Below are 11,773 nucleotides of genomic sequence, written 5' to 3'. Positions count from 1 at the left end.
TAAACTGTAAAGCACTATACATCATATGGTGTTATCTGACCTTTGAAGTTTCTTCAGACTCCAGCAGTCTATAACTTACCACCTGATAAAAGGGTTGTACTGTGGTTTAGAGTGAGGTGAGGAGGTTTACCAACTAATAGAGCTCAGTTGCCACATCAACTCAGACATTATTTTCAAAGTAAGAAAGTTAATGTTGAGGTACATGTCTTCTGTAACATCCCAGTGGGTTTTCCACTGTAGATAAAGGCAAGAGACAAAGCTGTATTTTAGGATCAGAGCACTAGAGTGGAACTAATACTCTGTTAAGCTAGGAAAACTAGGACTTACCTTGGCTTTGGTAACACAACGTGAAGACACTCTACTTGTATATTTTGAAATCCCCAAATTCTCTTGTAGAAAATGTCAATCAAGCACCATCAAAATATTGTGCTTTTTCAGCCCCTCATCATAAGCAAGCAGTGTTTTCCATTATGGGTTAGAGATAAGGCAGAGTGCTTTATGGATCTAACAACTTCTGAAGCTATTCAAGAGCAAAAGGATGTGATATGTACACAGAGAGAGGGGAGGAGAGAAACTGTTGTATATATATATAACTATATATATAGTTGTATATAGAATACCATATATAATATATGATATGGATAGAAAATACGTTATATGTAGTTATATCTGCAGTATATATTATGTAGGGAGGGATATAGACAGACAGACAGTGAACGTGTTGCATGTATATTATGAGAAGGTCTTCAGTTATAGGCTGCCTGAAAGCAGTAAGTATCTTCCCGCCGAGCTGGGCCGGGCACGGTTTGCTCAGCTGTGCAGGGCACTCTTCTAAAGCATTTATTGTTTTAAGCACAGCAGTGGCCCTAATACTTGGAGGGGTGCCTGGTTCAGGTGACTTGTGTTTCCCTACATTGTCAGAAACAGTTTTCCCGATTCTTAGTCTTAGAGAAGAATTATTGGTTCAGTTTTCAAAGTTTCACTAATATCAAAGGTTAGCTTTTCTTGTGACACGTGAACTTTCTCACTCTGTCAAGACCGTTTTCTTAGCACAGCCCGTCATGGACACTGGCTTCCAGATCTCGGACTAATAAAGAGATGCTTCTTTACACTATTTCTTTCTCAGGTCACGCTGCCAGAGCAGCAGGTCACTGAGCCATGTAAATGTCGAACCTTGAACCGGGTCTGGTTGTATAAGGCTTTCATGGCACGTTTAACACGACGTGACTCAAAGTTTCAAAAGAGCTCAATTCACTTGCATCTCACATACTTGGAGAATTCCCTTTTTCTTACGCAAAGTACCATTTTCTTGAAACATAGCTGCCCTTCCAGTTGCATAAGGAGAATCCCATAATCATGAGAGAGGAGACCCCTCGGGTCGGTTGTACAAATGGTCCTGGAAAGGGCGGGAGCAGAGAGGAGCAGCAGGACAGGAGGCTGGTTCGTGGACTGACCGGGAGCCAAGGGTCATCCAGGCCCCCTGGGAGGGGCTCAGAACTTGTCTTTGCAGAGGTTTCAGGAGGATGTCAGGTGGGTGGGGAGGGATGAGCGTGTTGCTGGCTGCACCAGCATTACCTGGAATTCCTGCGAAAACACAAATCCCTGGGCTCTGCCTGTGGACACTCCGAGTCAGCCGGACTTTCTGGAAGACCCAGAATCTGTCTTAAATTTTAACAAGTGTCGGGTGGGTCCGATTCCTTCTGTGTGGTGGTTTCGGAACACTTGATTTGTATATTCCAAGCAGGACTCACCAGGTTGATGTCAGCTTGTGCTGTGCTGGTGAGGGTTTAACCTTCACACACACACACACACACACACACCAAAAACAGGCCTTGATTCTGAGCCTTGCTGAGTTCCGATGCCCACACGTGTACACACACCGTGGTGGACATGGGGACACAGAGCTGGGAATAGATGCCCACGAGGGGCCCCCATGGCCAAGCCTGCAGAGCTGCCCAGCAGCCAGTGGGAGGGTCCAGGGCCAGTGGGTCACCTAGAAAAGGGAACTGGGGAGACAGGTGTGAGCCCAGTGTCCAGGAGCTCCCAGTGCCCGGTGGGTGCCGTGTGTGCATGCAGTGCGGGGGCCTGATGAGAGGGCAGATGACAGATACGTGTCCCTTCCTTTATTTGCCATTTTTTACAACAATGCGTTAGTCTGTAACAGCTCCAAAAGCGACTGATGAGGTTTTTTAATGTCTTTTTATTTTTTAATATTTATTAATATTTTTTTTGGCTGCGTCGGGTCTTTGCAGCATGCAGGGTCTTTCGTTGCGGCGTGCGGGTTTCTCTCTAGTTGCAGGACGCAGGCTTAGTTGCCCTGTGGCATGTGGGATCTTAGTGCCCTGACCACGTCCCCTGCATTAGAAGGCAGATTCTTAAGCACTGGACCGCCAGGAAAGTCCCGAGGTTTTTTAATTTCTTAGTTTCATTAGAAACTCAGGGACTTCCCTGGTGGCGCAGTGGTTAAGAATCCACCTGCCAATGCAAGGCACGTGGGTTCCCGCCCTGCTCCGGGAAGATCCCACGTGCTGCGGAGCAACTAAGGCCGTGTGCCACAACTACTGAGCCCGTGCTCTAGAGCCCGCAAGCCACAACTACTGAGCCCACGTGCCACAACTACTGAAGCCTGCGCGCCTAGAGCCCGTGCTCCACAGAGAAGCCACCGCAATGAGAAGCCCGCGCACTGCAAGGAAGAGTAGCCCCGCTCACTGCAACTAGAGAAAGCCCGCGCGCAGCAACAAAGACCCAACACAGCCAAACATAAATAAATTTATTTAAAAAAAAAAGAAAAAGAAACTCCGACTTCGACACTTTACTGTGCTTTAGCACATGGTGGTTGCTTTTCTTACTGACGCAGAGAGAGCCCCACTGTTGGCTCCGGGCTGCGTTAACGCGGCCCCAGTGGTTCAGGAAGTGTCCTTGCTTGTGTGCCCTCCCTGGGTTTTCAGACCGTGGCCCAGATGCCTCACGTCTTGCTTTAGCTCTTCTATGTTTTAAGAAGATTTTTGTGCATGTGTTTCTTATTCGTCCTCAGCAGAGGGCTGGTTACCCAGTCGTTGCCAGAGGTGGCCTGCAGTGGACATGTCGAGTTCCTTTGTTGTTTGGTTGGGCCGGTTTGTTGGGAACGTGCTTTGTGTTGGGTGCCACCGGGAGCAAGACATCGAATGACTCCTCAGCCCTTGCAGCCGGCCGGGGTCCGACGTGTGACACCACAGCTGCTGCGCAGAACGAAGAGGTGACGCACGCGGGTCCAGGCAGAGTGTCAGGGAACTGGCAGAGGGACAGGAGGGCTTCCGGGGGCAGGTGGCACCGGCCAGGCCCGCACATGTGAGATGGGAGGCGTCACCGTCCTCGCCTTCAGCCGCAGCTGGTACATCAACCCGGCAGACACCGCAGGGACCAGCAGCTCCCGACACCAGCTGAACCCACCCGGCGCCCGTGCCCAGGAGGGGTCGGGCCCAGCCCACGGGCCTGTCTAGTGGTCCACACTTCGCACGCTAACCCAGCCGCTACACAGAAACATGAAGTGCAACAGAGGAAACATCTGGGGTCCATGATCTCCTCTCTGAGGAGCCTCTTAGAGTCATCCTGACGAGAGGCCTGAGGGTTAGGAGGTAAACTGATCTGCTGTGTATTCCTCTACAGCCAGCTTCTGGAAGAAAAGAGGTGGTGGAAGTGAACTTACTCGGGAATTATTCAGGTTAAAGCCAGCTCCACTCTCCGCAAAAAAAAAAAAAAAAAAAAAAAAGAAAAAGAAAAGAGAAGAGGAAGCACAGCATATCTAAGGACAGAAAATTAAAAGGCAGTTTTTTCGAAAATGTGAAGGGGTCATTTCAGATCCTTATGGAAAAGAAAGGAGTGTACCAGCCCCGAGCCCGGGACTGGGCTGAAACCCAGCGTCCGCAGGCCTGGCTGGCTGGGACCCAGAGCTTGAGCCCCAGGGAGCCGCAGGCCTGCAGGTGCCCAGGGCCCGGGGCAGCCGGGACGCCAGCGGGAGGAGTGAATTCCGAGCGGCGTGTGGGGGAAGGGCAGTGACCCAAAATTCGTGGGCCTGGAGATCTGAAAAAAGGAGAAACGCCGGGCCAAAGGGAATGGAACAGAGCTCTTACCTCGGCAGAATACAAACGAGCTCCCTGCCGAGGAGGGAAACAAAATGTCACCACCTCGAACCTGAGGGATGCTCCGGGGGGGGGCAGGCAGCCCCAGCACTGGACTGGCGACGCGACGCCCTTTAAAGGACAGGAGGGACTTCCAGGCAGAGTGCCAGGTGTCCTCGTGCTGCTCGAGTCCTACCTGTCCAGCGCCACCTGGGCAGATGACAATTTGGGGGTGGGGGTGTGTGTGTGAGCTCTCCGCTTGCTGTAGTGCCAAGTATGGTTCCATCCAACCTAGAAAACCCGCCAGGGACTCCCGGCCCCGGGTCCGGACTGAAACAAGCAGGTGGCTGTCAGAGCCTGCGCTCCGGGCCACAGCCCAGGAAGGGACAATGTGGCAGCTCTTCCAGAGGCCAAGGTGGCCCTGCGGGCTGTCCAACAAGAGCAAGCCCTCGGCCGTGGCGAAGGGAGAGTGGCAAAGGGGGTCCAGCTTGGGAGGGTCCCCAGGGCCAGTCAGAACCTGGCGAGGATCCCCGGCCGGGCAGCCCGAGGCCGGCTCAGAGGAGCCGAGGGTCTCGCCCAGGAGCGCCCCGTGCTACAGCCGGAAGGGGGTCTCCCGCCGGCCCGCCCTCCCCCGCCGCCGCCGCCGCCGCCGCCGGGGGCTGGGAGGGGCTCCGGAGACTGGGCGGGGGCGCGGCCCGAGCGAAGGTCTGTGCGCTCCAGCGCCCTCTCCCTGCCGGGGGCTGCCCTGCGGACACCGGCCGGCCCGGGATCCCCAGCCTCGGCCCAGCCCCCGTCCTGGGTGCGGCCTCCACAGCCCAGGATCACCTCGTCCTGCTCACGGCCGGAGACGGGCCGTGTCATCGGTCACGCGCTCGCTGTGGCGGCGTCGCTGGGTTGCACGCCACCCCCAGAAGGGGCTTCCCAAGCACACCCGACCGTGGCGCCGTGGGAAACTCTGGCCCAAACTGTGGGCTGTCCCCGAATGACAGAGGGCCCTGAACAAAGGATCCGCTTACGACTCGACCGTCGTGGTCACTCGAGATGACGTTCGTCATCAGGATCACCGACTTGCACAGAAAGAACAGAAGGAAAAGGCGTCTTTATGGAATCAAACGCTTTTATTTGGAATAAGCATCAAGAAAATGAAGGGAGTTGCCTCATAAATGCAGGGCCGCAGAGTACTCGGCGAGAGGTCAGAAAATAACGATAAAAATATTGTGCAGCAGATTAAAGTAACTTGAAACTACAATCACTGGCTATGAAGGGCATCCACATGGAACCACACGGGAAATAAATGGTAAAATCTTCAGGCCATTTGCTCTCTTGGCTGCCCTGGTGGCAGGGGAGCCAGCCCGCAGACCTCAGCGCTGCTCTGACCCCCAGTTCACCGGGGCGCCTGCCTAGTGGAGAGCAGGTCGTGCTCTGCCTGCTGGGCTCCCAAGGCCTCCCCGCGTCTCTGAGCCCCCTGACAGGGGCTCGTGCTTCCAGCGAACGGGCTCCAGCACGGGCGGCAGTGGTCGCGCGAGGCTTCACTGGGGCTGCAGCTGGCTCTTCAGTCTGGCAAGTCTCATGAGGCACCTGTCCCTCCACTCCCTCCTGGCAGCTAAGTGCTCCGGGTCATCTGGAACCTTCACGCACATGGCCTGGGAACAGGAAAGAAAAAGAAAAGACAGGAGGGAAAAAGGGGAAAGAAGCATGAAGAGCAACTAACTTGGCAGGGGGGGAAATTTCTCCTATTTATGCAAACTCTGAATTTGCTTTCAGAGACAAAAGAAGCCTGGCAAACCCTAAACTAATGTAACTTTCCAAATCCAGAGGGGCCGACGGTTCCTTCAGACAAGTCAAAATGACCTGCCAGTTCCTTGGTCACACCGCTCGGAGGGTCCCCTGAGACCCTGACGGGGCTATGAACAGTCAGGGACGTGGAACCTCAAAGTCAAGCCAAAGAGCCTGGCTACAAACGAATCCTCGCCTTCCACCGGCAGGGAGTCTACACACCTGGTGCACTTTTTCAGCTGCGGCCCCGGAAAACTCTGGAACGGGTCCAAAAGTCTTTAGGACATGTTTCATGCCCTCGCTGTACCTGTCACAGTAGCTTAACATACCTGGAAGCACAAGAAAACAAGAATGCCCAAGTCAGAGAACTCTTGTCTGCGGCTCAAACCAAGAATGTGTCCGGAGGGTGTTGCCCTGGGCTCACCCTCCCGTGGACGAGGCAGGGCTGCGGGTGGGAAAGGCACCCCTGTCAGCGGCCCTGGGCTCACTCCTCAAGCTTTTCTCTGTAATAAAGGCCCGAGAAGCAACCCGACCTCCAGGCCTGGGTCAGCGCCTCTCAGGGACGCTGGGTCGGCCCACGTTCCTGCTTTGATTCCTCGACTATCACATTAATCCTGTTTTCACCACAAGCGTCTCCTTCAACGATGTACCTATGAGGTTACTCGTGTACATGGCTCGAATGCATTTTCTAAGGACCAAAGATGTCAAGTTCAACTAAATCCGTTGCCCACTCCGCTCTTATCCCTGGATTCTACCTGGCACTTGACCCACCGGGCGGCGGCGGCCTTAACACGGGCTCTTCACCCCAGGGGCTGGCTAGGCTGTGGCCGCTGGGTTAGGGCGCTGCCAGCCACCCGCCCCGACCTGCATCTGAGCCCCGGCCACACGACTTCCCACTACGCCGGGCCCTCAATCGAAGATGGAGCCCTAGGATTCTGGTGGAGAAGCACATGGACAAGAGGCTCACCCTGGCGGGGCTTGGAGGGGGGAGGGAAGCGCCGCACTTAGGAGCAGCGCGCGGGCTGCCTGGCGGAGGCCGACTCCAAGAGGAAGCCCGTCAGCTGCCCACACGCGGGGCGGGCTTGCCTGGACTCACCAATCGGAACACAGCGTGGCCCTCCCTCCCCCATCCCTCCCTCCTGCCCGCCAGGCAGGTCGCCTCGGGAGCCTGGCCCCGGAGCCGCTGAGCTGCGCTGGCCCCTTGCCAACCTCTCTCAAAACCAGGGAGACTCGGCAGTTGGTCAGTCAGGCTAAAAAGATAACAAGGGAACAAACGAAACTGCAGGATTTGCAGAGATCCAGAGCTGGGCCCTCACCGACCCCACGAAAGCTGCGCGATTCATTTAAAATAAAAATGATCTCCGCTAGTTACGCCTTAAAAAAGAAAAACAGCTTCTGTGGGGTTGCTTTTGGTGCATCTCCTAAATTCGCTGATTTCAACTGCTTTTGTCCCAAATCGTTTGCCTTCTCTCAGAGGGTGATAAAATGATACCCACTTTGTCTTAGAAGAGAAAGTGGGTCGAAGGGTGAGAATTGGAAAATGCAACGTCTCTGACGTTAGCACCTGCAATTAAGTGGTGGACGCTCCCTTTTAAGATGAGGGGTTTCACTGTGTTTACCAGAAGCACCAGGGGACGGTCCAGAGCTCAATATTTACTTCACTGTTACGATTTGTTGGTTTATTCAAACTCAAAGTGATAACATCCAGACACAAATACAGCTGACTCGTGTTGGGGAAGCAGAGACGCTGAACCAAGTGAGCTGGAGACACTGAGTGAGAAAAGAGCAGGCAGATGTGCTGCAGCCGCGAACTCACCCACTTTCGGAGAAACAAGCTGCCCCGGCCCCCAACCCCCAGCAATGGGCCACGGGACTCGATTCAGGTGCCGTGTTTCACCTCTGGGTCACTTTACGTTTTCTGAACGAGTGTCCCTCTTTCACTGCCCCTGTGAAGTCATCTGAGTCTCCCAGGGGCTTTCTAGAATCTTTTTTTCCCTACTGCCTTTTATACAATTTGTAGTTTTAAAAGGGCTTTTATTTCTTCAGAACAGAATAAAATATGGTGAAACTCTTTACAGTTCATAACTTCTCCCCAACTTGTTCAGAAAACCAATTAAAACTTCAGTCTCATTAGCATAAAAACACTTTCTATAACATGCACTCAGCTCTCAGGGTAAACAGCCCGTTGTTTGTGGCGAGGCTGGGAGCCTCCACTCGCTCCAGACACAGGAAGTTCACAGTGACTTACAGTCAGGATCCGCGGTGTGCCTGCCTTACTGACAACTTTCCAGTGAAGGTATCACTCTTACTATTATTTGCAACACATCCCCTTCCATTAGAGGGTAAAAAAGGAGGCCTTTAAATATTTCCAACGATAATTTTGGCTTCTCTACACCATGAAAGGTGAACTGAGTGGGAATTTCATTGAAATTGGAAATTAGGGACTTCCCTGGTGGCGCAGTGGTTAAGAATCCACCTGCCAATGCAGGGGACGCGGGTTCGATCCCTGGTCGGGGAGCTAAGATCCCACACGGGATCCCGCGGGATGGGGCAACTAAGCCTGCGCACAGCCCCTAAGACCCAACACAGGCTAATGAATAAATAAAAACTATGTAAAAAAAAAAAAATGGAAAGGAAAAAGACCACTGCACCTTTTATCCCACTAGTCTGCCCTTCCCCCATATCTTCTTTACATCCATGCCCTCTGCTCTGTCAACAATACCCTCTTCCAAAAACTCATAGAGCTTACCTTTTTAGAAGACTCTGAACCTAACTTTTTTTTTTTTTTGCGGTACACGGGCCTCTCACTGCTGTGGCCTCTCCCGTTGCGGAGCACAGGCTCCAGACGCGCAGGCTCAGCGGCCATGGCTCACGGGCCCAGCCACTCCGCGGCATGTGGGATCTTCCTGGACCGGGGCACAAACCTGTGTCCCCTGCATCGGCAGGCGGACTCTCAACCACTGCGCCACCAGGGAAGCCCTGAACCTAACTTCTTAAGAGATGCTTATATGGAATAAGAAAAGACGGCGGGGGGAGGGGGGGGAACAGATTCTCATGAAATTAGATTTAGCTCATTTCACTGGTTTCTAACTTGAGCCCAGTGTCTCCACACCATGTATTCTCATGCCACCCCTGTGGGGGGGCGGTCACTGCTGCTATACCCCTTTTACAGGTGGGGAAACTGAGGTGCAGTGCACTGACCTGCCAAGGTCATCTAGCTTGCAGGTCAGCGGGGCGCTGGCTGACTCCACCAGCCAGACCCACCACTCTGAGAGCCGGCGCTGCCTTAAAGAGTAGCCAACGGAGGAGGCGTGCTGGCCTCCTGCTTCTCAGATCCTAAAATACCTCTACCGCTTCCAGATAAACTGTAGCTTTTAAAGACTAATAACTAGCCTTAACCTGAGATGTCGCTTTATATAAAACTATATCCAGAGGACGAATTCTTGATATATTCTGGCGACACTGTGAGGAATAACGAGCATTTCCATTGATGCCAAGCCAGATCTCAAAACCGTCTAACTCTGGTCTCTGGAATGCTCTGAAGTTGAAAACTACATCCGTCCACCACTATCATATTAAGCCAATTAGGTTTGCTTATCATTTCTGCTTTGTTTGAAAAATTGCTGTGGGCCTCCTTCCTGTCTGCACACTATTTGATTCTTGAGTTTCTGGTTTCATCGGCTTCTGTTTCTATTTGTTTGAGAGTTAAAGCTGTTCTCAGTCTCTCCCTATAGATTTCTTGTGATACCTGAATTATCTTATTTTTCTCAAGAAAAAAAAAAAAAGGTAGAAAGAAAAAGAAAAACATGACGGTTACCAGGCAGTGTCTACGTCCACTTCAAATGCTTAAATATGTTCCTCACTTTTAAGGTTCTGGTTGAAAAAAAACATTTGAAATTTTCCAAGGCTTCATTTTAATGAGCGATCGTGGGAACCCCTGCTCGCTGCTCTCTGCGCAGCCCCACGCTCAGCGCTGCCCCTCTCCCTGCTCCGCCCCAGGGAGAACCATCCCGTACTGAACTGCTTCTGGGCGCACACGTGTGCAGCCGGGCACCAACGCATCTAGGCAACTGCTTGGCTCACTCACTGGAAACTATATTCCACCAATTACTGTGGTGAGAAGTGACTGAACGAACAGGAAAACACCGTGGAACTCTAAAATCTATGTCCAACAGACTCCCAGGGGTCACCTGCTCCGGCCCCCCGCCCCCCGACCTCACTGCAGGAGTCTCCTCTCAACCCAAGCGTCTGGCAGGTGGGCACCAGCCTCCGGCCCCTCAGCTCCCCTCTCACAGCAGGGCCTCTCCGCACATCAGCTCCAGGTTCTAGAAAGTTCCTCCGGCTGTTTCCGGTCTTCTGTTCTAGCTCCAGCCCCACAAAAGACACAGACAGACAGACAGACACATACTACTCCGGTCACCTTCTTCTGGATATGCTCCAGTTTCTCAACACGTTTGTTAAATGTAGACCATGGAGCTGAACACAACATTTGTTTTCTATTTGTACTCAAGTTTCACAAGTTAATAACCTAATGCTTAAAACAATACACAAAAATTGTACAAATTTATGACAACATAAAAAAGCACAAGGATAAGTTACTTATCATTTCAGCCCCAAGAGACAGCAGCAGTAATAACATTTAGGTGACATTTTCCCAGATTTTTATGCATAGCTTTTTTTGATTTATTTTTGTCTTAATTTGTTGTAGGTTTTATTGCTTGTTTTTCAAATGACGTCCTTTTTTTCAGTTGATTAAAGTCGGGCTGAAAGTTTCATTCTTGGGAGAGTCTCCCCTTCTCAAGTTATTTTTCTTTCAGTGTCACCAGCTCACTGGCTCTCACCTACTCCCCCAGCCCCTGGAGGTCGGCTTCTGGGGCAGCCGCCAGCCAGGCCTGTCCCCACAGCTGTCACCAGCCCTTCTCCCGCAGAAGCCCCTCCCTCAGGCCGCCCCCGCCTTCTGGAAGGAGACCCACGCTCAGCAAACACGCCCAGAAGCTGCTCCTACTTGGGCAGAAGGTGTGTGCAGTCGAGGTGCCGGTGGTCATGTCCCCAATCCTATTTCTTCTTCTTGCCTCTGTAAAGCACTTCACCATCGTTCGCAGGAAACACAGCTCTGCCTACCTCAGGCTGGAGGGTCCTTGGCAGTGTCGGCAGCATCTCACCCCCGCCCCCCAGTTCTTGCCACAGGGAGGTGAGTGGAGCCCGCGTGGACTTTCCCCTCAGCCCCTCCCTGTGAATGACGGACTGGCCGCCATCTCCTGCACGACACTGTTTCTATTCAGTTGTAAGAAAAGGCAAGATTGACCGTTACAAAACCATGAAAGCACTAAACAGCACAGAATCCCACCTTGAACCCGACGGAACGGAAGCCTACCTTCGGCGTTGAGGTGCATGGTCTCCAGGGGCCCAATGAACGCGTACCGCATGCCCAGGCCGTCCGACATGACGACGTCAAGGTCGCCCGGGGACACTACTTCTTCCTAAGTGGAGAGAACGGGCCGGCAAGGTGGTGAGTCCTCGGAAAAAACCGTTTCGTTACCATCATTCTCATCCTGACTTCTCTAGAGCGGGATCCCAAAATTCTCTGCAAAGCACTATCAAGGTTTCATCAAACGCGGCATCATAGAACTGTAGGATACAAACGGATCCTGAAAGGAGAGTGTGCTGTGAAATGGTCGAATACCAATTCAATCTCCGGCCCCTCCACTGTCCCCCCTTCTCTAACCTACAACCCTCGTCCTATCGGAAGCAAAGGGCGGAAGGCTTCTCTGCACGTCTGCCTGAGACCCGGGGCTGTCGGAAGAGCTGGAGAGCGTCCTCCAGGCTTCGTCCGCCTGCAAGCCCGGCCGCGCTCAGCTTTTGATGCGCTCGTAAACAAGTGCTATTCTTTGATGCAAGGC

At 52.6% G+C, this 11,773-nt stretch overlaps 1 protein-coding gene across 5 annotated transcripts in view; it reads right to left on the bottom strand.

The window, feature by feature from the left end:
* Window positions 1-5,196: 5,196 nt before the first annotated feature.
* CRYL1 (crystallin lambda 1) overlaps window positions 5,197-11,773 on the bottom strand; it is a 73,939-nt gene continuing 67,362 nt past the window's right edge. For 3 of the 5 annotated variants that reach the window (XM_004281798.4, XM_033409404.2, XM_049701260.1), the window contains 3 exons: window positions 11,248-11,353; window positions 6,096-6,202; window positions 5,197-5,740 (listed from right to left, as the gene is read on the bottom strand). In XM_004281798.4, coding sequence (XP_004281846.1) covers window positions 5,627-5,740; window positions 6,096-6,202; window positions 11,248-11,353 — 327 coding nt within the window. In that variant the 3' untranslated portion in view covers window positions 5,197-5,626. Of the gene's footprint in view, window positions 5,741-6,095; window positions 6,203-9,635; window positions 11,148-11,247; window positions 11,354-11,773 lie in introns of those variants that run through there. The other 2 variants (XR_004478098.2, XM_033409403.2) reach the window with 2 other exon arrangements.

Source organism: Orcinus orca, chromosome 18, assembly GCF_937001465.1.
Source record: "Orcinus orca chromosome 18, mOrcOrc1.1, whole genome shotgun sequence".
Lineage (NCBI taxonomy): Eukaryota > Metazoa > Chordata > Mammalia > Artiodactyla > Delphinidae > Orcinus > Orcinus orca.
This window is presented reverse-complemented; position numbering and strand designations above follow the sequence as displayed.